This window comes from Sminthopsis crassicaudata, chromosome 1, assembly GCF_048593235.1.
Source record: "Sminthopsis crassicaudata isolate SCR6 chromosome 1, ASM4859323v1, whole genome shotgun sequence".
Lineage (NCBI taxonomy): Eukaryota > Metazoa > Chordata > Mammalia > Dasyuromorphia > Dasyuridae > Sminthopsis > Sminthopsis crassicaudata.
Genome location: NC_133617.1, coordinates 721,853,501 through 721,877,868, shown reverse-complemented (window position 1 = coordinate 721,877,868; position 24,368 = coordinate 721,853,501). Strand labels below are relative to the sequence as shown.

The following is a 24,368-nucleotide window of genomic DNA, read 5'->3' as shown; positions in this document are numbered from 1 at the left end:
AAATGTTTAAAAGACTAAATATGGGAAGACTTGTATGAAATGATGCAAAGTGAAAAGAACTAATAAATTGTATTGTAAAGAGAAATAATACTGAACTATTGTGATTAATGTAATAATCAACTGATTTCAGAAGACCAATCAAGAAGGTTCATGATGACATATATTGGTCAACCTGCCATCTGGGAGGAGGGAGGGGAAAAATTAGAACAAAAGATTTGGCAATTGTCAATGTTGTAAAATTACCCATGCATATATCTGGTAAATAAAAATTATTTTAATAATTAAAAAAAAAAAAGAATGTTCATGATGATGAACATACAAGATGCAGAGAAATATGTTTTTGGACATGATTATTAATGCTAAAATTTATTGTTTATCTTATTTGTCACAAGAGATTTTCCCCCTACCAAAAGGACCACCAGAAAGATATCGTAGTTTATTTCAAAAATCTGTTTCATAAAATGATAGAGAAATCATTTTTAAGAACTTGACAAATTAAAACAGTATGTTTATTTGTTTATGGTGGGTCTACAGCAGAGGTTCTCAAACTGCGGCCCACTTTTACTATAGTCCGGCCCTCCAACAATCTGAGGAACAGTGAACTGGCCCCCTATTTAAAAAGTTTGAGGACCACTGGTCTACAGAGATCATGCATCCATCTGACTTATCTTTAGCTTATGTTTACATGCAGCCAATTAACTGAAGATATTAGGAATATAAGACCTTCCCATTTGCTTATTATTTATAGTGAAGGGGGAAAAAAAGGTCATTTAAAAAAGCTCTCTTCCAACATGGTAATTTCAGACTTAACTAGCAACTCTCATCATTTTTAGTTTTGGTTAGGGCATCATGATATTCAAAAAATTAGGAAAATAGGCACTCAGACTAGACTCAGCAAGGACTGAATTCAAGTCAGCTCCACTGGAACATAATGGCAAAGACTCCAAGTGCTCTACCAAACCCTTTAAGTTGAGGAACAGTTACAGATTTTCAGTGGGAGAAGAAAATTTCCTCTTCAGGAATAAATACATCAGTATCACAAGACTAGACAAATAAAGTTGACTTCAAACAATTCTCTGGTTAACATTTCTCACTGTTCCATTTCATCCAAAATTTCCAGAAAGCAGAGAGGATCCATTTGGTCAAAAAGTGTAATTAATGGTGTGTACATACATGTATGTGTGCGTGTATATACATACATACACACATTTCAGCTGATAGGGAGAAGTATCAGAGATGATGAAAATCCCACACAAAAAACTGTCTCCTTTTTTAGTCTAATAGTATTTCCCCAAGCACATTTTTACCATCTCACAACTTTTACTACCTAAGTCCCTAACTTTTTAAATATAAACATATTTTTTCAAAAAATTTTACTTCCTTTTCCCTGCAACTCTTATTCCTTTAAAAACCGGAATATAATTTGGGATAGAAAATAATTTGAAGTTTCTCTAACATGAAGATTTCTTATAAAGTACAGTTATACCTTCTAAACCAGGAGTGAGAGCTTAGAAGCTCTCAGATCTGGAAAATCCACATAAAAAAATTTGGCCCTCCCTTCATATCAGAGAAGTCTAAAGTATTAAGGTATTAAAAAGACAAAATATTGATACAGGATGCTACACATGTTTTATACATTTCTGAGATTCTAAACTTTTCCTGTGCCATTTGTTGGCCTTCATGTATCTTCAGTTTCCACAAAATTCCCCCAAAATAACCATTTAACTTCTCATGCCAACCCTGTGACACAACAAAACCTCAATGGGAAAAGGCAAGATAAGGATGGAGTATGACACTTAATCCAGTTGACTGTTAGTCTCCTGTCCCCAAAGAACATAATAAATAACCAATATCTTAATAGCTCTTATTAACATTCATGACTGGTTCTTTTTTTTCTATTCATATTTTTATGCCAATATGCATTACAGATAAGTTAAAATTGGAACACTTTGAGAGACAACAAAATAAAGTCTCCTAAAGAAATCAGTAGGGCACAACAGAACAAATACAAACAAGTAGCAACTGTCTTCAATTTGCATATACTTCCATTAATCTTGACACACAGTGTGCTTTATTCAAACTCCAAAACACAAAATATCCAAAATCTACAATCTTATAGAAGTTATCTATCCCCAAAGAAACAGGGAACATAAACAATCTCAAAGCTCAAATGATCAATAATCATCTTTACAAGTGTTCAAAATCTAATGTTTCTTTAGAATGCCAGATTTCTTTCAAAATACTTTGTAAAATCAAATCTGTGTAATGCAAATTTATGTAAAGCAAGAACTGTCTATATATGTATGCACTGGAGTATTACTGTGCAGTAATAAGGGATGAATAAGGAATGCTTTCAAAACAACCTGGGAAGAGTTGCATGGATTGATGCAGAGTGAAGTGAGTAGAACCAGGAGAACAATTTACATAATAACAGCAATACAATAAAGACAATTAACTTGAAAGACTTAGAAATTGTGTTTTTCTTCCTACTAAAAACACTTAAGAGTATAGGAATAAATGGACTATTTCTTAAAATAATAAGCATATATTTAAAACCGTCAGTAAATATCACATGTAATGGCGATAAACTGGAACCTTTCCCAGTAAGATCAGGAATGAAACAAGGTTGCCCATTATCACCATTACTATTCAATATTGTACTAGAAACGCCTCAGCAATAAGAACCAAGAAAGAGATTCAAGGAATTAGAGTAGGTAATGAGGAAATCAAACTATCACTCTTTGCAGATGATATGATGGTATACTTAGAGAACCCCAAAGATTCTGCTAAAAAGCTATTAGAAATAATTCATAACTTTAGCAAAGTTGTAGGATACAAAATAAATCCACATAAATCCTCAGCATTTTTATACATTACAAACACAATCTAACAGCAAGAGATACTAAGAGAAATTCCATTCAAAATAATGGTCGATAGTATAAAATTAAATATTTGGGAATATATCTACCAAAGGAAAGTCAGGAATTATATGAGCAAAATTACAAAACATTTGCCACAAATATAAAGTCAGATTTAAATAATTGGAAAGACATTAAGCACTCTTGGATAGGCCTAGCAAATATAATCAAGATGACAATACTCCCTAAACTAATCTATTTATTTAGTGCTATACCAATAAGACTCCCAAGAAATTTTAATGACCTAGAAAAAATAACAACAGAATTCATATGAAAGAACAACAGGTCGAGAATTTCAAGGGAAGTAATGAAAAAAAAAAAAAAAATCAAATGAAGGTGGCCTAGCTGTACCTGGTCTAGAACTATATTATAAAGCAGCAGTCACCAAAACCATTTGGTTTTGGCTAAGAAATAGACTAGTTGATCAGTGAAATAGGTTAGGTTCACAGGGCAAGACAGTGAATAAAAACAGCAATCTAATGTTTGACAAACCCAAAGATCCCAACTTTTGGGATAAGAATTCATTGACAAAAACTGCTGGGAAAACTGGAAATTAGTATGGCAGAAACTAGGCATGGACCCACACTTAACACCACGTACTAAGATCAAAATGGGTCCATGATTTAGGCATAAAGAACGAGATCATAAATAAGACGAACATAGGATAGTTTACCTCTCAGACTTATGGAAGAGGAAGGAATGTGTGACCAAAGAAGAACTAGAGATCATTATGATCACAAAATAGAAAATTTTGATCACATCAAATTAAAAAGCTTTTGTACAAACAAAACTAATGCAAACAAGATTAGAAGGGAAGTAACAAATTGGGAAAACATTTTTACAATTAAAGGTTCTGATAAAGGCCTCATCTCTAAAATATACAGAGAATTGACTCTAATTTACAAGAAATCAAGCCATTCTCCAATTGATAAATGGTCAAAGGATATGAACAGACAATTTTTAGATGATGAAATTGAAACTATTTCCATTCACATGAAAGAGTGTTCCAAATCACTACTGATCAGAGAAATTCAAATTTAGACAACTCTGAGATACCACTACACACCTGTCAGATTGGCTAAGATGACAGGAACAAATAATGATGAATGTTGGAGGGGCTGTGGGAAAACTGGGACACTGATGCATTGTTGGTGGAGTTGTGAAAGAATCCAACTATTCTGGAGAGCAATTTGGAATTATGCCCAAAAAGTTATCAAACTGTGCATACCTTTTGATCCAGCAGTGCTACTACTGGGCTTATATCCCAAGGAAATACTAAAGAAGGGACCTGTATGTACCAAAATGTTTGTGGCAGCCCTTTTTGTAGTGGCTACAAACTGAAAAATGAATGGATGCCCATCAATTGGAGAATGGTTGGATAAATTATCGTATATGAACGCTATGGAATATTATTGATCTGCAAGAAATGACCAGCAGGAGGAATACAGAGAGGCTTGGAGAGACTTACATGAACTGATGCTGAGTGAAATGAGCAGAAGTAGATTATAGACTTCAACAATGATACTGTATGAGGGATGTAATCTGATGGAAGTGGATATCTTCAACACAGAGAAGAGCTAATCCAATTCCAATTGATCAATGATGGAAAGAATCAGTTACACCCAGAAAAGGAACACTGGGAAATGAGTGTAAACTGTTAGCATTTTTTGTTTTTTTCCCCAGGTTATTTTTACCTTCCGAATCCAATTCTTCCTTTGCAACAACAACAAAAACAAAATTCGGTTCTGCACATATATATTGTACGTAGGATATACCATAACATATTTAATATGTATGGGAATGCCTGCCATCTAGGGGAGGGGGTGGAGGGAAGGAGGGGAAAAATTCGGAACAGAAGGGAGTACAAGGGATAATGTTGTAAAAAATTACCTATGCGTATGTACTGTCAAAAAATGTTATAATTATAAAATTTTTTAAAAAAAAGTTATTCAATTGGAAGTGAATAGAACCAGGAGAACATCATACATAGACATGGCTCTTTTCAACTGTGAAGTGATTCAGGCCAGTTCCAATGATCCTGTGATGAAGAGACTACATCTGATCTACATCCGAGAGGATTGTGGTGACTAAGGGTAGATCACAACATAGTATGTTCACTTTTTTATTGTTGTTTGCTTGCATTTTGTTCTTTTTCATTTTTTTCTTTTTAATCTGATTTTTCTTGAGCAGTATTATAATTATGAAAATATACATAAAAGAATTGCACATATTTAACATATATTACGCCATCTAGGGAAGGGGGTGAGGGGAAGAAAAGGAAAAAATTTTGGAATACAAGGTTTTGCAAGGTGAATGTTGAAAATTATGTATGCATATGTTTTGAAAATTAAAAAGCTGGGGGCAGCTAGGTGGCACAGTGGATTGAGTACCAGCCTTGAATTCAGGAGGACTGAGTTCAAATCTGGTCTCAGATACTTAACACTTCCTGACCCTGGGCAAGAAAAGAAAACAATCCATATGTACAAAAATATAGCAGCCCTTTTTGTAATGGCAAAGAACTAGAAATTAAGTGGATGCCCATCAGTGGGGAATGACTGATTGAGTTATGGTATATATGAATGTAATGGAATAGTATTGCTCCATAAGAAACAACCAGAAGGCAGATTTCAGAAAAGCCAGAAAAGACTTACAAGAACTGATGCTAAGTGAAGTGAACAAAAAGAACACATTGTACACAAGAAAATTATGTTATGATCAACTGAGGGACTTGGCTCTTCTAAACAACGTGATGCAAGACAATTCCAATAAACTTGAGAGAGCCATCCACATTGAGAGAAAATTATGGAGACAAAGCATAGTATTTTCAATTTTTTTTTCTTATTTGTTTGCTCATTGTTTCTTTTTTTCCTTCTGAGGTGACTTTTCTTGCAGGGTATAATGAATATGCAAATATGTTAATAAGAACTGCAAATGTTTGACCTTTATTGGATTGCTTGCTGTCTAGGGGTGGAGGTAAAGGAAGGAGAAAATTTTGGAACATAGGTTTTACAAAGATGAATGTTGAAAGCTATCTTTGCATGTATTTGAAAAAATTAAAAAGCTATTATAAAAAATAAAATGGTAAAAAACCCAAAAACAACTCAGCAAATTTGTAAGCATCTTGGTGATTCAAACAGCTATCAAAGAAAGACTTTACCTAAATTATAAGCTTCACATATAAACACTATTTTGCCTGGTAATTTTATATTGAATTCATTTTTTAAATTTAAGTGTGACACAAAAGCTAATCTCCAAAGCTATTCACTGGTTGAGGGAAGTTTCTCTTGTTAAGAAAAATTTCAGTCTTGGCCCTGAACTCAAAAAACAGTATTTTTCCCCCTCTTCTTTTTCTGTGTAGGAATAATTTTACACTGGTAATAAAAATGGAATAAAGTGGTAGGTGGCACTAGAAATGTTGTCCAAGTTAGTTATCACTCCTAATTGAAAAGCTACACAAATTCCCAGTGATACTGCCCTCCCATTCCAAAACAAAGATCCCCTAGGTGGGGAAACTCATTACTTAGCAAAGTGGCCAATTCTATTTTGGGACAGCTATTACCTTAAAAGTTTTTCCTTATGTCAAGCTTCAATTTGCCTTTTCCACTGTGTTACCCATTGTTCCTAATTCTGCCCTCTCTAGGTTCAAAGAGAACAGTTATCTCTTAAGGGACAGCCTTACAAATAGTTGAAGAATCTGTCAAAATCTTGTCTATGATTTTTAGACCATTATCCTGTCTTAGACATCTAACCTATGGTGTCCAAATCAGAGGGCCAGATGATAGCAAGACAATCACCGCCTACCTCATGGACAATGATTTTCTCTTAATAAATCTTGGATTTCACTAGATTTCTTTCTTGCAAATCATTTATCTCCCTCTCCCAACCTTTTTTTTTTTCATGTAAAATGCTATTTTAGCCATCCATCATGCTTCAACTACTAATTGTAAACTACTAGTTGATTTTTACAATAAGATTTTTACATTTGCTCTATTTGGTCCAATGCTCAACATTTAATAAGTGTGTCAGGCGCCATAGTAGATGTTAATATGAAAGACAAAAATAAGACAGGTCATGATTATTTTTTTTTTTTTGCTGATTCAATTGGGGTTGCCCAGAGTCACACAGCTAAGAAGTGTTAAGTGTCTGAGACCCCATTTGAACTCAGATCCTCCTGATTTCAGGACTGGTGTTCTATCCACTGAGCCAGAGAGGTCATGATTTTAAAGAACATATTCTATATAGCAGGAATAAGCAACTACTTCTCCTCAACCAAGAATTTTTTTTTAATTTTTACAAAATTATATGTAGTTTATATTTCGAAATGTTAAAAACTATTCTTTGGGGTGTACAAAAATCATTTGCCATCCTCTGCTACCAAGGTAAGACAATATATATAATATGTATAGCCCGAGTAGTTTCTTTGTATTTGCATTCCAGGACCTAAGCACAGCATGTTAAATGTAATAGACATTTAATACATGCTTGTTGATTGGCTGCCCTGGTACCTATATTACTCCAAGAAAAGCCCTAAATGTTTCACTTCATTTTCTTTTCCCCTCACTACAACATCTGCATTGTTAGCCTGTATAGATAAATAATCTGAGAGGTGTGTAGTGGTGTCTCAAAGAGTTGTCCTTATTTTCATTTCTCTGATCAATATTCTTATTCCAATTGTACAGAACATTAAGATTGTGTGATGATCAACTAAAATAGAATTGGTTTTTCTCAAAAATTCAATGATCCAAGGCAATTCCAATAAACTTTGGATGGAAAATGCCATTCAGACTGGGAGAGAAAACTAAAGAGACTGAAGATGGATGGAAGCATTGTATCCCCCTCCCCTTTTATTTTCTCTTGTGGTTTCTCTTTTGTTCTGATTTTTCTTTCCCAACATGACATAGAATTATGTAAAAAATGAATGCATCTAAAATATATATAGAATTGACTCAAATTTATAAGAATTCAAACCATACTCCAAACAAATGGTCAAAGGATATGTACAATTTGCAGATGAAGAAATTGAAACTTTAGAGTCATATGAAAAGGTGCTCTAAATCACTACTGATCAGAGAAATGAAAATAAGGACAACTCTTGAGATACCACTACACACCTCTCAGATTGGCTAAGATGACAAGAAAAGATAATGACGAAATGTTGGAAGGGATGTGGGAAAACTGGTTCACTGCTACATTGCTGGTAAAACTGAACAGATCCAACCATTCTGGAGAGCAATTTGGAAGGGAAAGGGAACTGTGTGTGCAAAAATGTTTGTGGCAGCCCTTTTTTGTAGTGGCTAGAAACTGAAAAATTGAATGGATGCAGTTGGAGAATGGCTGAATAAATTATGGTATATGAATGTTATGAAATATTATTGTTCTGTAAGAAACGAACACCAAGATGATTTCAGAGAGGCTTGGAGAGACATAAACTGATGCTGAGTGAAAACAGCAGAACCAGGACATCATTATACAAGGCAACATTAAGATTATACAAATGATCAACCCTGATAGATGTGGCTCAACAATGAGAGGATTCAAATCAATTTCAATTGTTCAGTAATGAAGAGAGCCATCTATACCCATAGAAAGGAGGACTGTGGGAACTGAATGTGGTTCATAAAAAAAAGTGAAAATGCTTTGTTATTGTTGCTTGCATGTTATTTTGCTTTTTTTCTTTTTTACTGGTTTGATTTTTCTTGTGCAGCACAATAATTGTATAAATATGTATGCATACATTAGATTTAACATATTTTTTTACCATATTTAATATTAGACTACTTTCCATCTGGGGAGGGCATGGGGGAAGGGGAGGGAAAATTGGAACTCAATTGCAAAGGCTAATGTTGAAGTAATGAAGAGCATGTTTTGAAAAACAAAAAGCTTTAATTTTAAAAAAATTAATGCACATACATAACCTAATAAATTAATTAATGCACATGCATAACCTATTAAATAAATAGGCACTGGGAAAAAAAAAAAAAAAAGGCTAGATGAATGAGCAAATAAAGAATTCCAGAGCCATTATGCTACAGGGATGCTCAAGACCCAGAAGAGAATGCTTTCTAAACATCTAAAAGAAAAACACAAATTCAAAGACTTGGGTAGCACACACAATTTGGCATTCTAATTTTTCATTTTATACTTTTTTCATTTTATACTTTAAGGAAGAGATTAAAATAGTTTTAATTAATGAAGTTAAGAGTACTACAGGAAAAATTTAGAAAAGAAATGAGAGCTACCAAAGAAATAGGCTATTTAACAGCTTGGCACAAGAAATACAAACCCTTGCCTAAGCTTGAAATTTAGAAAACAGCAAATAGAACTTAAGAAATATTAAAAACAAAGCCAAAAGATTAAAAAAAGTTAAAGTATTCTCATAAAAAAATTACTCTCCAAGTATTCTCATACTTCTCATAAAGTATTTTCTCATAGAAAAGACTATTTATTGATCAAAGGAAACAAATTTGCATTGGACAACCTCACTGGATTAGATAAAATGGGGAAAAAAGATAAATGTTGGAGGTTATGTGCCAAAACTAAGACACTTAATGCATTGTTGGTGGAACTGTGAAATGATCCTGTCATTCTGGAGAATAATTTGGAACTAGGAGGGGAAGAAAAACGTGCAATTCACAATCTTACAGAGCTGAATGCTGAAATGTTATTTCATGTAATTGGAAAAATAAAATATTAGGGAAAAAAAGAAACACTGGGCTGCCTAAATTCTATAAAAAAAACCAAACACATCACACTTTCAGAAACTAAAAGAAAATTGACCAGATTTCTTAGAACCAGAGGGCAAAAGTAGAAATAGAAATTATTGGTCACCCTCCTGGAATAAATTTCAAAAAGGAAGCTTCCAGGTCAAAGAAAACATATTGCAAAGCAATCTGAAATAGAATGCAAGTACTAAAGGAGCCAGTATCAGGATCACATAAAATATAGCAGTCCCCATTATGAACTATTTAAACTCTGCTCATAAAAGAGCATGGAACTACTGAGCTTATATCCCAAAGAAATACTAAAGAAGGGAAAGGGACCTGTATGTGTCAAAATGTTTGTGGCAGCCCTTTTTGTAGTGGCTAGAAACTGGAAAATGAATGGATGCCCATCAATTGAAGAATGGTTGCGTAAATTGTGGTATATGAATGTTATGGAATATTATTGTTCTGTAAGAAATGACCAGCAGGATGAATACAGAGAGGTTTGGAGAGGCTTACATGAACTGATGCTAAATGAAATGAGCAGAACCAGGAGTTCATTATACACTTCAACAACAATACTGTATGAAGATGTATTCTGATGGAACTGGCTATCTTCAAAGAGAAGATCTATTTCAGTTCCAATTGATCAATGATGGACAAAATCAGCTACATCCAGAGAAGGAACACTGGGAAATGAGTGTAAACTGTTTGCATTTTTGGTTTTCTTCCCAGGTTATTTTAACCTTCTGAATCCAATTCTTCCTGTGCAACAAGAAATTCGGTTCTGCACACATATATTGTATCTAGGATATACTATTACATAGTTAACATGTATGGGACTGCCTGCCATCTAGGAGAGAGGATGGAGGGAAGGAAGGGAAAATTCGGAATAGAAGTGAGTGCAAGGGGTAATGTTGTAAAAAATTATCCATGCAGGGGGCAGCTAGGTGGCACAGTGGATAGAGCACCAGCCTTGAATTCAGGAGGACCTGAGTTCAAATAAGACACTTAACACTTCTTAGCTGTGTGACCCTGGGCAAGTCACTTAACCCCAGCCTCAAAAAAAAAATTATCCATGCATATGTACTATCAAAAAAAAAAGTTATAATTATAATAAAATTAATTTTAAAAAGTAAAAAATAAAAGAGCATGGAGACTGGAATATGATGTTCCACAATGCAAAAGATACAAACTTATAGTAAAGAATAACTTACACAGAAAATCTGAATATTATACTATAAGAGAAAAAGAAAATTAAATCTTTAAGAGAATTTCTAAATATTCCTGATGAAAAGCCCAGGGGCTTCATGGAAACTTTCAAACACAGATAACAAGTATTAAGCAGAAGAAAAAAAAAAAAAAAAAAAAAGACAAACATGAACACTCATAAGGTACTAAACAAGAATAAACTGCTCACATTCAAATATGGAGAGATGATACATGTATCCTTTCTGAACATCATTATCACTGGGAGTTCACAGAGAGAGTCTATTTTAAACAAAATCTGGAATGGTTTTATTTTTTCTTGATAATCTTAAGAGCAGAAAAGGAAAGGAAAGGAAGAAAAGGGACATAAGGATTAAGAAAAAATTTAAGTGCAAAGTCATCTAAAAAAGAAGGAAAGACTGGGGAATACTTAAATTCACCCCTGAAGTGGTCAAAGGAACCCAAATAATAACACGTTAGAAATAGATTTTACACAGAAGAGAAGGAGGAGAAAAGAAGGAATTAAGAGAGGGATTAGTCTTAAGCAAAACTTAAGATACACAAAAATATCTATAGCTTTTCTGAAGGGCAAAAGACTGGAAATCAGAGAAGGTACTAAAATTGGAGAATGCCTAGCAAGGTGGTATATAATGTGATGTAATACTATTGCAATTAAAAAAAAAAAGGAGACTCATATAAGTCACATAAAACGATGCAAAGTGAATAAAAACAGATTATATAATGACAGCAATATGGTAAAAACAATTTTGAAATAAGGACTTATAAGCATAATGAAATATCATTCCAGAAGTCTCCTGGTGAAATAGGCTACTACTTAACTCCTCACTGATAAGTAATGGGTTTACAAGTATAAAGTAAAACTTGGGGTTGGGGGGGGGAGGGGGAAAGGAGACATGAAGACTACAAAGAAATCAATGGCCAATATGGAAATTTGTTTTACTTGATTATACATGTTTATAAAGGGTGATGGTTTTTCTTTCATTCTCAAGTGGGGGAGGGGGAAGGGTCTCTAAAAGTGGAAAGGAAAGAGTTGGATTTTTGCTCATTGAAAATATATCAGAAGACACCACCTAATCTAAACCTCTTTCAGCATCCCCAAAAAGTGAATATTCAGCCTCTACTAAGAAACTTTCAATGAGAGGAAATGCAACTCACTGAGATAGCTCCCAGGGTAGCCCATTCTACTCATGCCTTGTTCTGATTCTCTTTTAATAGTAGTATTAAATATGCTTTCAGAGAACTGTCAGAATTTTTAGTTAATCCAATATTAATTAAGAAAGCACATCAAGTCTATCTGATCCAGACCAATTAGGAAGTTACCCAATATGCTTCTCTACTTAAGAGATGCAATAATGTTTTCAGTATTTTTGTGAATGTTTTAACAAACAAGAGTTTTTAAAAATTGTAAATAACAGACACATAGTATTTTTGTTGTTTGATTTATTTTTTCCCCTTTTGATCTAACTTTTCTTGTGCAGCGTAATAACCATGAAATATGTTTAGAACTGCAAAGAAAAAAATTAAAGAAGGTTCAGCATCAGTAACCACCATAAAGAGGGTTCTATGAGAAAAACTAAGAATCTAAGAAAAGTATTTTGGCAGATTATAGAGTGAAAACATACCAGCAAAAAAAAAAAAAAAAAAAAAAAAAAAAAAAAAGGAGGGGAAAGGGAAGAGTGATACCAAGGATATTCAAAGCTTTTTTTTTTCTATGAAAAATAACACCAAAGACCAGTAATTCCCATAAATTCTTTTCTAAAATCCTGTGTAATGTTATCACAACCAAGAAAAAAAAAAAATGCTAAAAGAAACAGACTAAATACATAATACAACCAAACATTCATAAATTAAAAAACAAAGTTAATGTTGGAAAGGTTACAGCAAATTAGAAAACCTGTGAAAAATGGCCCAATTAATCTGGAGACCAATTTAAATTTATGCTAAGAAAGTTACCAGGTTGTGTGACAAATTGTGGAAGATAAACCTAATGGAACATTATTAGCACAGTGCGCATTTCAAAAATGATTTGTGATACAGCAATGTCTTTCAGTTATGTCTGACTTTCATCCTCTCTATTTTCTTAGGAAAGATAGTAGTTTGCTATTTTCAGATCTTTGCTTTCTTATTTACTGCTTTTCTTCAGATCATTTTACAGATGAGGAAACAGACAAGCAGGGTGAAGTGATCAACCCAGGGTCACACTACTAGTTAAATGTCTTAAAAGTCATACTTTAAAAAGTCATAATTCAGATCTGACTCTGGGCCAGGAGCTCTAACCACTGTGTAATCTATCTGTTCTATAGTAATTTATCATTATACTGGAAGAAATCCTGAAAATGATTAATTCAAAAAACCTTAGGGGGTAAGAACTGATGTAGAGTGAAATAAGCAGCCACAAAACAATGTAGACAGTACCTATAATGGTGCAAATGGGAAGAACACAAATCCAAACAACACAGGCTCTTCTTCTCCCATCAAAGAGAAAGATCCGACAGCAAAGGTAAAGAAATTGGCAAAGAATCCCTAGTGGGCCAGGGTCAGGAGCTAAGTATTAATAGGGCAGGAGACACAACAGGGTATTTGCATATTCTTGACTAAACAACATCCAGAAACTCTACAAACTTCTATTTATTAACATGTTTATCCAACTCTTCATGGAAGTCATGGCTCAGAACCATGTACTCAAGAGCATTCCTCTCTACCTGAAGAGCCCTCTACTTTCTTATTTGGGAGACCTCAATATTCACCTTACTATCTTCTTGAATATTTTGGCCTCCCAGGTCAACACCCCAAATTCCATGACCCACCTAACTCTTCCTTAATTTGAAGGAGGGGAAATTCATACCTTAGAAGCCTATCACCCAAAACTGATACCTTAATTTGTATACTCACATCTACCCCTCTGACCTTATTTCTCTGTAGAGCACAATATTTCTGACTAACCTAATTGCTCATACATCCTTGAACTACACGACATTAACAATGTTCCTTCCTGATTTTCCTCCTACCTGTCTGAATGCTGCTTCAATGAAACATTACCTATCTAGTTATTCAAGTCTCTTTCTTGGGCCACTTCTCTTCTCCATACTTTGTACTAGTTTCATCAATTCTCGTGCAGTTAATTATCAGTTTTATGTAAAAAACAAAACAAAACAAAACAAAACAAAACAAAACACAACAAAAAACAACTCCTAAATCTATACAGCAGTGACTGTTTTAATAGAAAGAATTTTAATAAATGAAGACCTGAATTCATAACTAATAGCCTTCATTTTCTTTCCTAGTACTTTCTCCTCCAAATTTGTCACCCAAGTTCAAAATCACTTGTCTGATATCATTCAAGATATCATTCACATTATTCCCATTTTCAAAAACTTTCCAGATTGCATTGACAGAATATCAACTTTTTAACCTGGTAACTAAAACCATCTACAATCTGATTCTAATCTGCCTTCCCAGCTTTTATTTCCATTACTCCCCTCCCTTTCATCCATTCAAGGTTCCAGTCAAAATACATTACTAATTGTTCCCAAGTTGATATGTCTTCTCCCATCTCCTTCATTCACATATATTCCCCAAAGCTGAGAAAGCATTCCTCCCTATTCTTTTGTACTTTTTTGATTCTTGTTCTTATAATGTCATGGAAATAACAAACATGAACTTAAACAGATTTCAACAGCTACTAAAGAAAAGAAGGGCCTGACATGGTATGGTCCTTCAAAAAGACTCCCCCTGAGCCAGCTATTAGTATTCTCTCACCCTGAAATTCTATTACAGCACAGAGGAATAGACAAGAGAACTGGCCTCAAATCCATTCCACCTCTGACGCTTTGTAACCATGCGTTCCCTACCAAAATTACCACTTCTCAGAAAAGGTGCCAACTTAAATTGATAAGGAACTTCCTACCACAGGAGTTTCTTCTTCTCTCAGTGAAATCACAGGTCCAATTCCGGTTCTTAAGTCCCTTAACAGCCCCTTCCCCTCCCCCCTCCATCTTGATTATACTGACCTGAATATGAGGTATATGTTCTTACCCCAACACCACCACTCTTGGGAAGTAAACTTGAAGAAAGCAATTACTAAAGTATTTTTGCTTCTGTATACCTAGCATTTAGGTGCTTGCATAAAGCAGACCCTGGAAGACTGGGGATAGAGGCAACTATATTCAAAATGGAAAGAAAAGACAAGACTAGGAGAGATCAGAAGTAACACCATCATTCTAGATACAGTTGTGTGGTTAAAGAAAAAATTTTTTTAAATTTACAATCTTTTCTAATTTATAAAGGATTTCTACAGAGCTAAATATATCCTTAAGGAGGGGAAAGGAAAAGAGGTATGAAGAAAGAGACAAAAGGAAAAGAACAGATGAGCAGATCTGTTTGACATACAGTTTGGCAGTGAATAAAAAAACACTATGATAAAAAGAAACAACTTGAAAAGGAAAAGGAAATCACGAAACTTATTAGGTAGCATCCTAATACACACTGCTGTATTTTACTTCTTAATGTCTTTCTCATAATTCATGCTTTTCCATCACAGATGTACTATGGAGTTGATAGAGCTTCAGGTTCAAATGACATCTTTACTATACTGGTTATATGATCAAGGGCAAGTCATCTCAGGGTCCCCCCTCTCAATTCTCTGAATTAGATCTAAATCAAGTACAGCAGATCTCCTATAACATTTTCCAGTATCTTATAATTAAACAGACTACAACAAAACAAACCCATGAGGCTAAGAACTAAAGCTTTGGATTTCTCAAAAAATTCAATCAGCTGAAGATGCTCTTGCTAGAACAAAAATCTTAATAGCCTCCTTTTTCCTAGGTCTGTGTAGGGTCTCCACAACAAAAAGAAAAGGCCCACAGTTCCTATGTAAGTTGTCCCCTCCAATTTAAAAATACAGGCAGACAAGGTTTAAAAAGCAGTCCAAACAAGACGTTCTTTCCACCTCAAGTATCTTGAAAAGTATTTTCAATAAAATATTCCTCTCACTTATATTATTAAATACTTAAAATTAATGACTACAGTTAACCTTTCTACATCTTGAGTTTCCCTATCAATTTTTCCCCGTCCACACATGAAATTGAATGGGAACTTTTTGAGACTTTTGAAAGCCACAGATAAAACAGAGCCTACACCAAATACTCAAACCAAATTTTACAATATAGTACTGTCAACTCCCCCTAAAAGAAAAGATTCAGTAATCTCTATGGTATGAAGTATTTTAAGGTCAAAGTATTTTAAGATTTTTCAGATTGACTTATTAACCCCTGAATGTCGGAAGGGGTAACTATTAGGAATAGAGTCCCTGTCCTCAAAGAGCTTACATTCTACCAGAGATAATTAAAGCAAATGAAGTAATTTGAAGAGGAAAATCCAGCCTTAATAATGCTACAAAAAGATTCTCATCTTTGACCCATAAAGAATAAAAAGTCTGAATTGTGTTACTGTGGTGAGAACTTATAAGTTTTTTTTTTTTTTAATTCACACTATATTTGGTTAGTTGTTTTTTTTTTTTGGGGGGGGGGATGGAGAAGGGGGCTGTAAAATTTCCTTTAGGGATAAAATATTCATTCCTATTTGGTAGCAGCAAGTTCTAAGTTTTAAAGTCCAAAATTTGTTTCTGTTCATTAAATAGCCCAAAATATTACAATTCATATCTGGAGATGAACAGATACAACAAACCAAGACCTGCCAATAGTCTTCAAATCAAGAACCAGATTATCTTTTGAAGATGTTATATAGTTAGGATCCTTTTGTGTACAGATAGGACTGAATGGCTACTGAAATCCCTCCTAACTTAAAATTTTGTGAGTGAACAGTTCAGGCAAGGATAGATTTTTTTTTTCTCTAAAGTCTTCAATAAATGAGTTGATAATGATAAAATATACTTCCTTCCTCCCTTCCTCCCACCCAAAAAAAGTATCATTACTTTATATATTTCCATCAAAGCCCTCCTACTCCGAGTTGCAAAGTCCATAAGAACACAAACCTTTGACCAGTCTTAACAATCTGAAAAGACATTTGTCAAATGTACAGGAACTTGTCCTGAGAACAGTCTAGATATTTAATTAGTGACAACAGAATGATGTTCTTTTTTGGCCATTTTAATGGTTATTCAAAAGCTCATGCACCAAAATGTAACAGGATTTCAGGTCTGTGTAAATGCAGAAAGTTATCTTCTTCAGACCTTAAGACTAATAAAATATAAATCCTTTAAATATTACTAGCTTCTATTTTCTTTTACTATAGCAGTGATGGATTTATATCAACCTATTCAAACTCTTTAACCCAAGTGACTTTTTGCAAAAATAAATAAGCCCATGTGGTATAAATTCATCACATTGTCAAAAGATTACTTTGATTCATCTCATAAATTCTGAAAATGTCTCCGTATATGGTTGAAGTTGCTTACTAAAGTTACCTCAGGTTGGTAAACAACATATACAAATTCAACCAGTCAATTACCAAAGAATGACCAATGTGAAATAATTTTATAAATGAAGATATAGGAAATTAATCAGTTTTGAGAACTAGGTGATTTTAAACAGAAACTTATCCTTTGAGCTTTAATTGAAAACCTGTATGCAGAAAAGTTTCTATTACATGCAAACCTGCTTAATTTACAATAAAAAAAGCAGCCAAGTGGGTTACTTAAAATTTGAAAAAAAGGTCTAAGGGGGCAGCAAGGTGTCCAGGTGAATAGAACACCAGCCCTGAAGTCAGGAAGACCTGAATTCAAATTTGACCCCAGACACTTAATACTTCCTAGCTGTGTGACCCTGAGCAATCTAACCCTGATTGCCTCAGAGGAAAAAAAAAAAAAAAAAGCCTAAGTTCCATATCTATTTGGTTAAGTTCTAGCCTTCCTAGAGAATTTTGTTATCCATAAAATTAAACTGGGTTATAATGGCCCCATATCAGTCTCACAGGAATTTAAGAATAAATGTATGTGTGTATGTGTATATATAGCACAACATGTATATGAATCCATTAAGGACCCCTAAAAAAAAAAAAAAATGACATAATTCATGTTTTTAATTGAATATTTGATTCTAACTTATATTAGGAGTATTCTGATTTTCTAAGGATGTCAAGAGGTTTTTAAACAAAAGGTCCAAAAGGCAGATCTAGATAATGGTCCAGAAAAGGAGCACAAGAAAGTCAAGGGACATATTTGTGATTAAAAACAAAAACAAAATAACAACCCATCTATTTTCTCTGTCCTTACAATATAGTGCTATCCTGTTTTATACAATAAAAGTTTTTAACTATGTTTACAGTAAGTTGAAAGTTTTATTTGATCATGTTAAAGATCTGAAGAAATCTATAGGTTACAATAGCAGTGTTTATCTACTTTTCTTAGTTCAACTTGTAAATAAAACTACAAGATCATTTAAATGGCAATGATAGAATTCAAACATTATCATAAAAGCTTACAATGTGTTACTCAAAAAAAAACCCTTCAGACTGAAGGTTTTTATATGAATAGCCTTAAGTTCAAGAGCCTGCTACTTTATAAAAAGAACAGCACTGAATGATAACTGTCACAGCATTTCTATGCACTTAGCTATTCTCAATAATGGAAGGTAACAGGCATCTATGAAAGCAGATCAGAGCAAATTCAATACTATTTAGTATAGTTACTCACAAAACTGTATAATGTCAATTTATTAGAATCAGAGTAATTTATTAACAAAAAGGACTAAATAGGAGTGGGGGGGTCATATTTTTAAAAAAGTATCATTACCCTTGTGTCTGATAAAGTAAACCTGGAAATATGGGGATGTCTCAAAAAGCTTTCCTACAGTTTTAAGCTATCAAAAATTTAAAACTTTTGGGAAACCCTGTAAGTATTTGGCTAACTCTGAGGAAATCTATATCCAATCAGTGCCCTTTCCGTTGAAAAAGTCCAATCAGAGCAGTCTAGCAGGTCCAACAAATTAAAAAAAGAAAAGTTTCTAGGTGACTGATTTCTTTCCTTGCTCTCATATTCTTAGGTTACCTGCCAGGATAAGATCCTTCCCCTTACAAATAGATCTTTCCTAATCTTTGATTCCTCTACATTCTGTTAGTGCTCTTTAAAAAAAAAAAAACTGGGAGGGTATGCTAATTTAAACCTCAGGTTCAATCATCTGTCTCATTCCAACAGTAAAAATGGATGAAAGGTAAACAATCATTTAAAAAACCTTTTTAAAACTTAGCCAACCCTATTTTGTGGAAATCAATTCTACAGGGCCAGAGAAAGAATACATTCCTTCAGCATTATCTTTCCAATTTTCAAGTCAGAGTAATAAAGATATCTTCATTCTCTCCAATAGGTAGCTACTTCGGAACAGACTGCCTCTTTTGCTTGTCTTTGTATCCCCAAATTAACACAGTGCTGGCTATATCCATAGGTGCTTAATAAATTCTAAAATCCCTTGAGAATACAACTCACATCATTTGTCTATCTAAAAATGCAGCATAAAAAAAAAAAAAAAAACAATTAATTTATTAAACAATCAGGTCAGAAAAACCTACCTAGCTAACAAAAAGAAAAATTCTGAGGATTTTAAGTGGAATATTCTAGACATTTCTTGAATGATTTAGGCAACACGAAAAAAACGAGGAATAGTCTATCAATATCAACTGTGAGGATCAATATATTAGAAGGTTCCATGCTCATACATATCTATGAGGTTCCCCAAAATAGCAAGGTAAAGAGGTAGAATGGGTACAAATACAACTGCCCCACAAAGAAAATAAACAAGCATTAAGACTGTGCACTGAACAGCTGAAATCAAATAAAATGTGCCCCCATCCACACAGAGGAACATTTACAACATACTAATGTCAAAATATTATTTGCATTCCAATTAACTGTAATTTCAAGAGTAGTTCTAACCTACAAAAACATTGAGATATTAATTCTGACCTGGAAACACCACCACTGGATAGGCAATAAAGCCTAACTGGAATCAAGATAGTTATATTGCAGATCGTATAATGACTTGAAAGAAACTAACTCAAGTGATTTATTATTGAAATTAGATAAAAATGCTAACATTAATACCTAGCTAAACTTGTATAGGCACAAATGCTACTAAAACATTAGATATCCTTCCAGTTCACCCTGTATGATATTCAAATTCTTCATTTTGGTCCTGTAAAGATTTACTATCTAAACAGAACATTAAATTACTAAATTCAACAAGCATTTCATTTTAACCACACACAACATTGAAAACAATTTAATAACCAGAATTTGTACTGTCCCTATTTGGTTTTGGTTTTTTTTTTTTTGGGGGGGGGGGCCGCTACTAACATTCAAATCTTATCCTGGGAGAAAAAATTAAAATGTGCTTAAATTACATGATACTTTTAATTCAACAACAAATCAGATGTAAAGCAATAATTTATTTATGTTTCAACACTATAGCAATCTTTTTTTTTTAAAGTTCAAGAGTTTCTCAGTCACTAACTTTTACTACACATATCATTTATGCTAACACTCCAAACAAAATCACAATTAGTTTTTACATTTAAAAAACTAACTCAATGTTTAAAGGTCACGTTATAATATTCAATATTTGACAGAATTCTGTATTTAAGGTGGAAAAAAAATTTTGTACCTCAGATTTAAAGCCAATTCAACCTGGTATAAATACAGTCCTATAGTTGTGATTTAACTCCAAAGAAATTTTCCAGGGGAAATTTAGCTTTTAAAATCCAAACTTCGGGAGTCCCGTTTTCTTTCTTTCTAAATGGTTTATTCAACTACACTACTTAAAGATCCGTAAGTTAAACCAAAGTACATGTTTTACCTCAAGCATGAAAAATATCAAAGCACATTAAAAGCATTACATAAAAGAGTCTCCAATCATGAAACTGTACAAGTTACCAAATACCGTGTATGCAATTGAAACACTACACAAGAGCCACCTCGGACTACCACCCAAACAAAACGGACACCTGATAAAAGGACACCGAGTACCACCCAGAACAAATGCAAACATCTGGACATCAAATGATAACCGAAACAGTTAGAGCTCAAACTCCAAAATGATAACACCGGACCAAATTCTCTTCAAAGCAAACCCAGGAGGACACAAAGCCCTCCCAAGGAAGCACTGCTAGCATCTCCAAACGGCACCACCGCCGCCAAGCCCAAGCAGGACTACCACCCGAGGACGGCGAGCACAGGCTCAGGGTCCCGGCGTTCCAAGCCCTTCTTTCCAAACAGGCTCCCAATGACAAAGAGCAAACCTCCTACCCCCACCCCTCTCCCGAGCAGAGGTTCCCGGGGGTCGGTTTCAGCATTTTCATAGAACGAGTAGCAAACGTTCCTCCTTCCACAAGCCCCGTTCCGTCTGCTCCCGGCGGCGTCCGCCGCCAGCCCGAGGGGCCTGCAGCACCCCCGCCCCCCGGGGCCCGGCGCGGGTACCTGGTGGAGGTGCCTTTGCGCACGTCGCAGATGCTGCATTTGAAGGCTTCCGCGCTGTTCCTGAAGGTGCACACGCTGCAGTCCCAGAAACCCTCGTCCGCCGCGGGTTTCGCTTGTCTTTTTGGCCTTCACGGAGCGGGCCGCGGGAGAGGGGAGAACAACAAACACAGGAGCGGGTGAGAAAACCCACTTCTCCGGGGCGCCCCCCCAAGTTAGTCCCCGGCCCACGGGCAGAGCGCAGCTCGAGCCCTACCAGGGCGGAGACCCCCTCCCCCCGGCACAGCGGGGCGGCCCCTGGGGGGACCCCAGCGGAGTGCCCCCTCCCCCGACACCCCCCTCGGGCCTCACTCCCTCCCCACCTGGGGAAGCCGTTCCCTTTGTCTGGGAGGGTCGGGGAGAGGAGCCGCCATGGCTGCGGCCGAGGCGGCGGCGGCGGCGGAGGAGGAGGAGGCGGCGCTCTCGCTCGCTCGCGCGGCGCTCGGCCCAGCCGGCAGACAGCGCCTCCCGCCGCCCGCCCGCCCCGGGCCGACGTCCATCTTAGCGGCGCCTCCTCCTCCGGGCACCCCCCCCCCCCCGCGCGCGCGCCGCCGCCGCCGCCGCCGCTACCGCGGCCCGGACTCGGCGGCGGGGCCTAGTCGTGGGCGCCTCCTCCCGCTCCGGCCCCTCCCGCGCCTCGCGCCCCCGCCCCTCCCCCCGGCCCCGGCCCCGAGCAGCGGCAGCAGGTACCTGGTCGGGCTCTTCTTGTCGCCCATGGTCATGGATGGGCTCTCCCCCCGCCCCCCCCCTCCGCAAAACAGGGGCCGCGCTGAGGAGAAACCAAACGCCGCCCGACGCGTCGCCGCCGCGGCCGCCGCCGCCTCTGCCGTCCTCGCCGTCGCCGTCCTCCTCGCCTCCCCCCCCCCAAGCCGCCCGGGCTCGAGCTCCGGCCGCCGCCGCCGCCGCCGCCGCCGCCGCTACCGCTACCGCCGCTACCGCCGCCGCCGCCGCCGCTGCCAGTCTCCGGACGAGACTAGTCCCCGCCAGCGCCGCCTCCGCCGAGTGACTGACTGGGGGCGGGGCCGAGCGCCTCGCGTCACCGCCCGACGAACCAATGGCGGCGCGCGGCCTCTCCGACGAAGGGAGGGGGAGACTCCGACGGGGGGGAGGGGGCGCGGAGGGAGGGCTCGAAGCGGGAGGGGGGAGAGAGCTGCGGACGTGTGCGCGGTGGGGGGGGGGCTCGTGGGTGCGTGCGTGCATGCATGCATGTCTGTATGCGTGCATGGGCCCCTTGACTTGTGTGTGCACGCGTGTGCATGTGTTTCTTGGTGTTCGGCCCGCCTCTGTGTGTGTGTGTGTGTATGTGTGTGTGTGTGTGTGTTGTATGTGCTTGCACCGGCGCCTGGCTGTATTGCTGTGCATGTCTGTGTGTCTGTCTGGGCATGTGTCCGTGCACGTGTCCGTGCGTCTCGGGACGCAGCTCGGTGTGTACATCTGTGTTGGGGACGTCGGTGAGAGTTCCCCGCCCAACCCCCTCCGCCCGGGCCGCATTCCCGGCCCACACTCGGGACCCGGCACGCCGATTTGTGGGTGGCCCTCCTCGGATGCTCGTCTAACCGGGGATCCCCGAACGGGACTTCGTGGGGAGGGGACGTGTCCCGAGCTGGGGGGCGCCTGTCGCCTGGCCGAGCAGAGACCCTGCGGGACTTACGGGCAGGGAGGGACGGCGCGAGACGGGAGAGAAAGGCGTCTGCCTGGCTGGGAGGCATGTGCTTCCACCCCGCGGGGCTGTCAGGCGGCCGCCGCCCGGAGGCGCGGAGAGCGGGCCCGGGGCGCCGGGCTCCCCGTCCCCTGCCCGGAGCTCGCACGCCCGGAGCGCGCGAGCACCCTCGGACGGGGGTGGGGTCGCGGCCTCGCTCCACCCAGTTGTCCCCGCTCGGGCCGCGCTCCTGGGACTGTGGGGGGGAGCCGGGCCGGGGAGCGCTGCACCGGGAACCGCGGCTGGAAGCCTGGCCCGCGATCTGCCCTCGGTCCGGGGGAGGCCGGAGGCGGGAGCACGCCGCGGGGGGGAGGGGGGCTGCCACTGTCGTTCCCGATCCAGGATCGCGGCCCCGGAAGCCTCCCAGACCCCCCGGTGACGGGCAGGGCGCAGGATCCCGTGGGGCTTCATCCCCCCCACCCCCGGTCTTCTGTGTTTTCCATGAAAACTACCCAGACCTCCAGAAGGGCGCATCTTTTAGTGGAGGAGGGAGCAGGAAGTTCTGGAAGTCAGGAAGGTCTGGCGGCGCGGGGGAAGTGTTAGAACCTTAGGCGGGGCCTGGGTTTGAATCCCGACTCTTCCACTTGCAGCCTCGGTGACCTTGAGCGGACTCGACCCCGAGCCCCCAGGTGGCTCGGCCTCCGAAGGGGATAGTAATGCTTGCAGCAGTGACCCCCACCCGGGGTGACTGTGGGCCACAGATAAGCGTGTAAAGCTCGCGCCATGCTAGCCGAAGGCATCTGGCAATCCCCTCCCGCCCAACCCACAGCCCCACTTGTCACTCAGAAAGGACGCTTGGGCGAATCCCTCGAATTTAAGGAACGACGCTTCCCCCTTGGGAGAGCCGCAGTGACGTTTATTAATAATGGGCTAAAGAACAGAAATCCCCATTCTCAGGTCTCTTCAAGCGCCAAGATTCGCTGACAAAAGTACGAGAACACAGGAAAAAAGTAGGAAGAAACCCGGGAGGCCGGGAGCAGCCCATGGGGTGCGTTCTGGGGCTCCTTAGAGACGAGGCCCTGTTTGGGCACAGGGGGTAATTATTCTAATTAGTTTCTGTAGAACCAGAGCCAGAGGGAAGGCTTCCCACCACCCTTCTGAAGCTGGACTCGGAGGGGAGGAGGAAGGAGGGGGGACAGGGAGGGGGGAGGACGTCCAAGAGAAACTTATTCTACCCAGAATGTACTCTTAACTGGGCTCACCCCGCATCCAGCCAGAGAAACGCCATCCCTGGATAAAGCAAGGGTCAGCAAGCCCCCAGAGGACTGCTAGGGCTCCGACCCTTCCTGCGGCATGAAAGAGCGAGAGACTAGGGGGGAGGGGGTAACATGAGTAAAGGGGGGAGTAGGGGTGTG

The 24,368-nt window shown here is 38.6% G+C and overlaps 1 protein-coding gene across 1 annotated transcript in view; it reads right to left on the bottom strand.

The window, feature by feature from the left end:
* The window catches only part of RYBP (RING1 and YY1 binding protein), a 61,152-nt gene extending 38,990 nt beyond the window's left edge, over positions 1-22,162 (bottom strand). The window contains 2 exon segments of the mRNA XM_074284098.1: positions 21,279-21,404; positions 22,005-22,162. Of these exon segments, the coding sequence (XP_074140199.1) occupies positions 21,279-21,404; positions 22,005-22,036 (158 nt within the window). The 5' untranslated portion in view covers positions 22,037-22,162.
* Between the last annotated feature and the right edge of the window lie 2,206 nt (positions 22,163-24,368).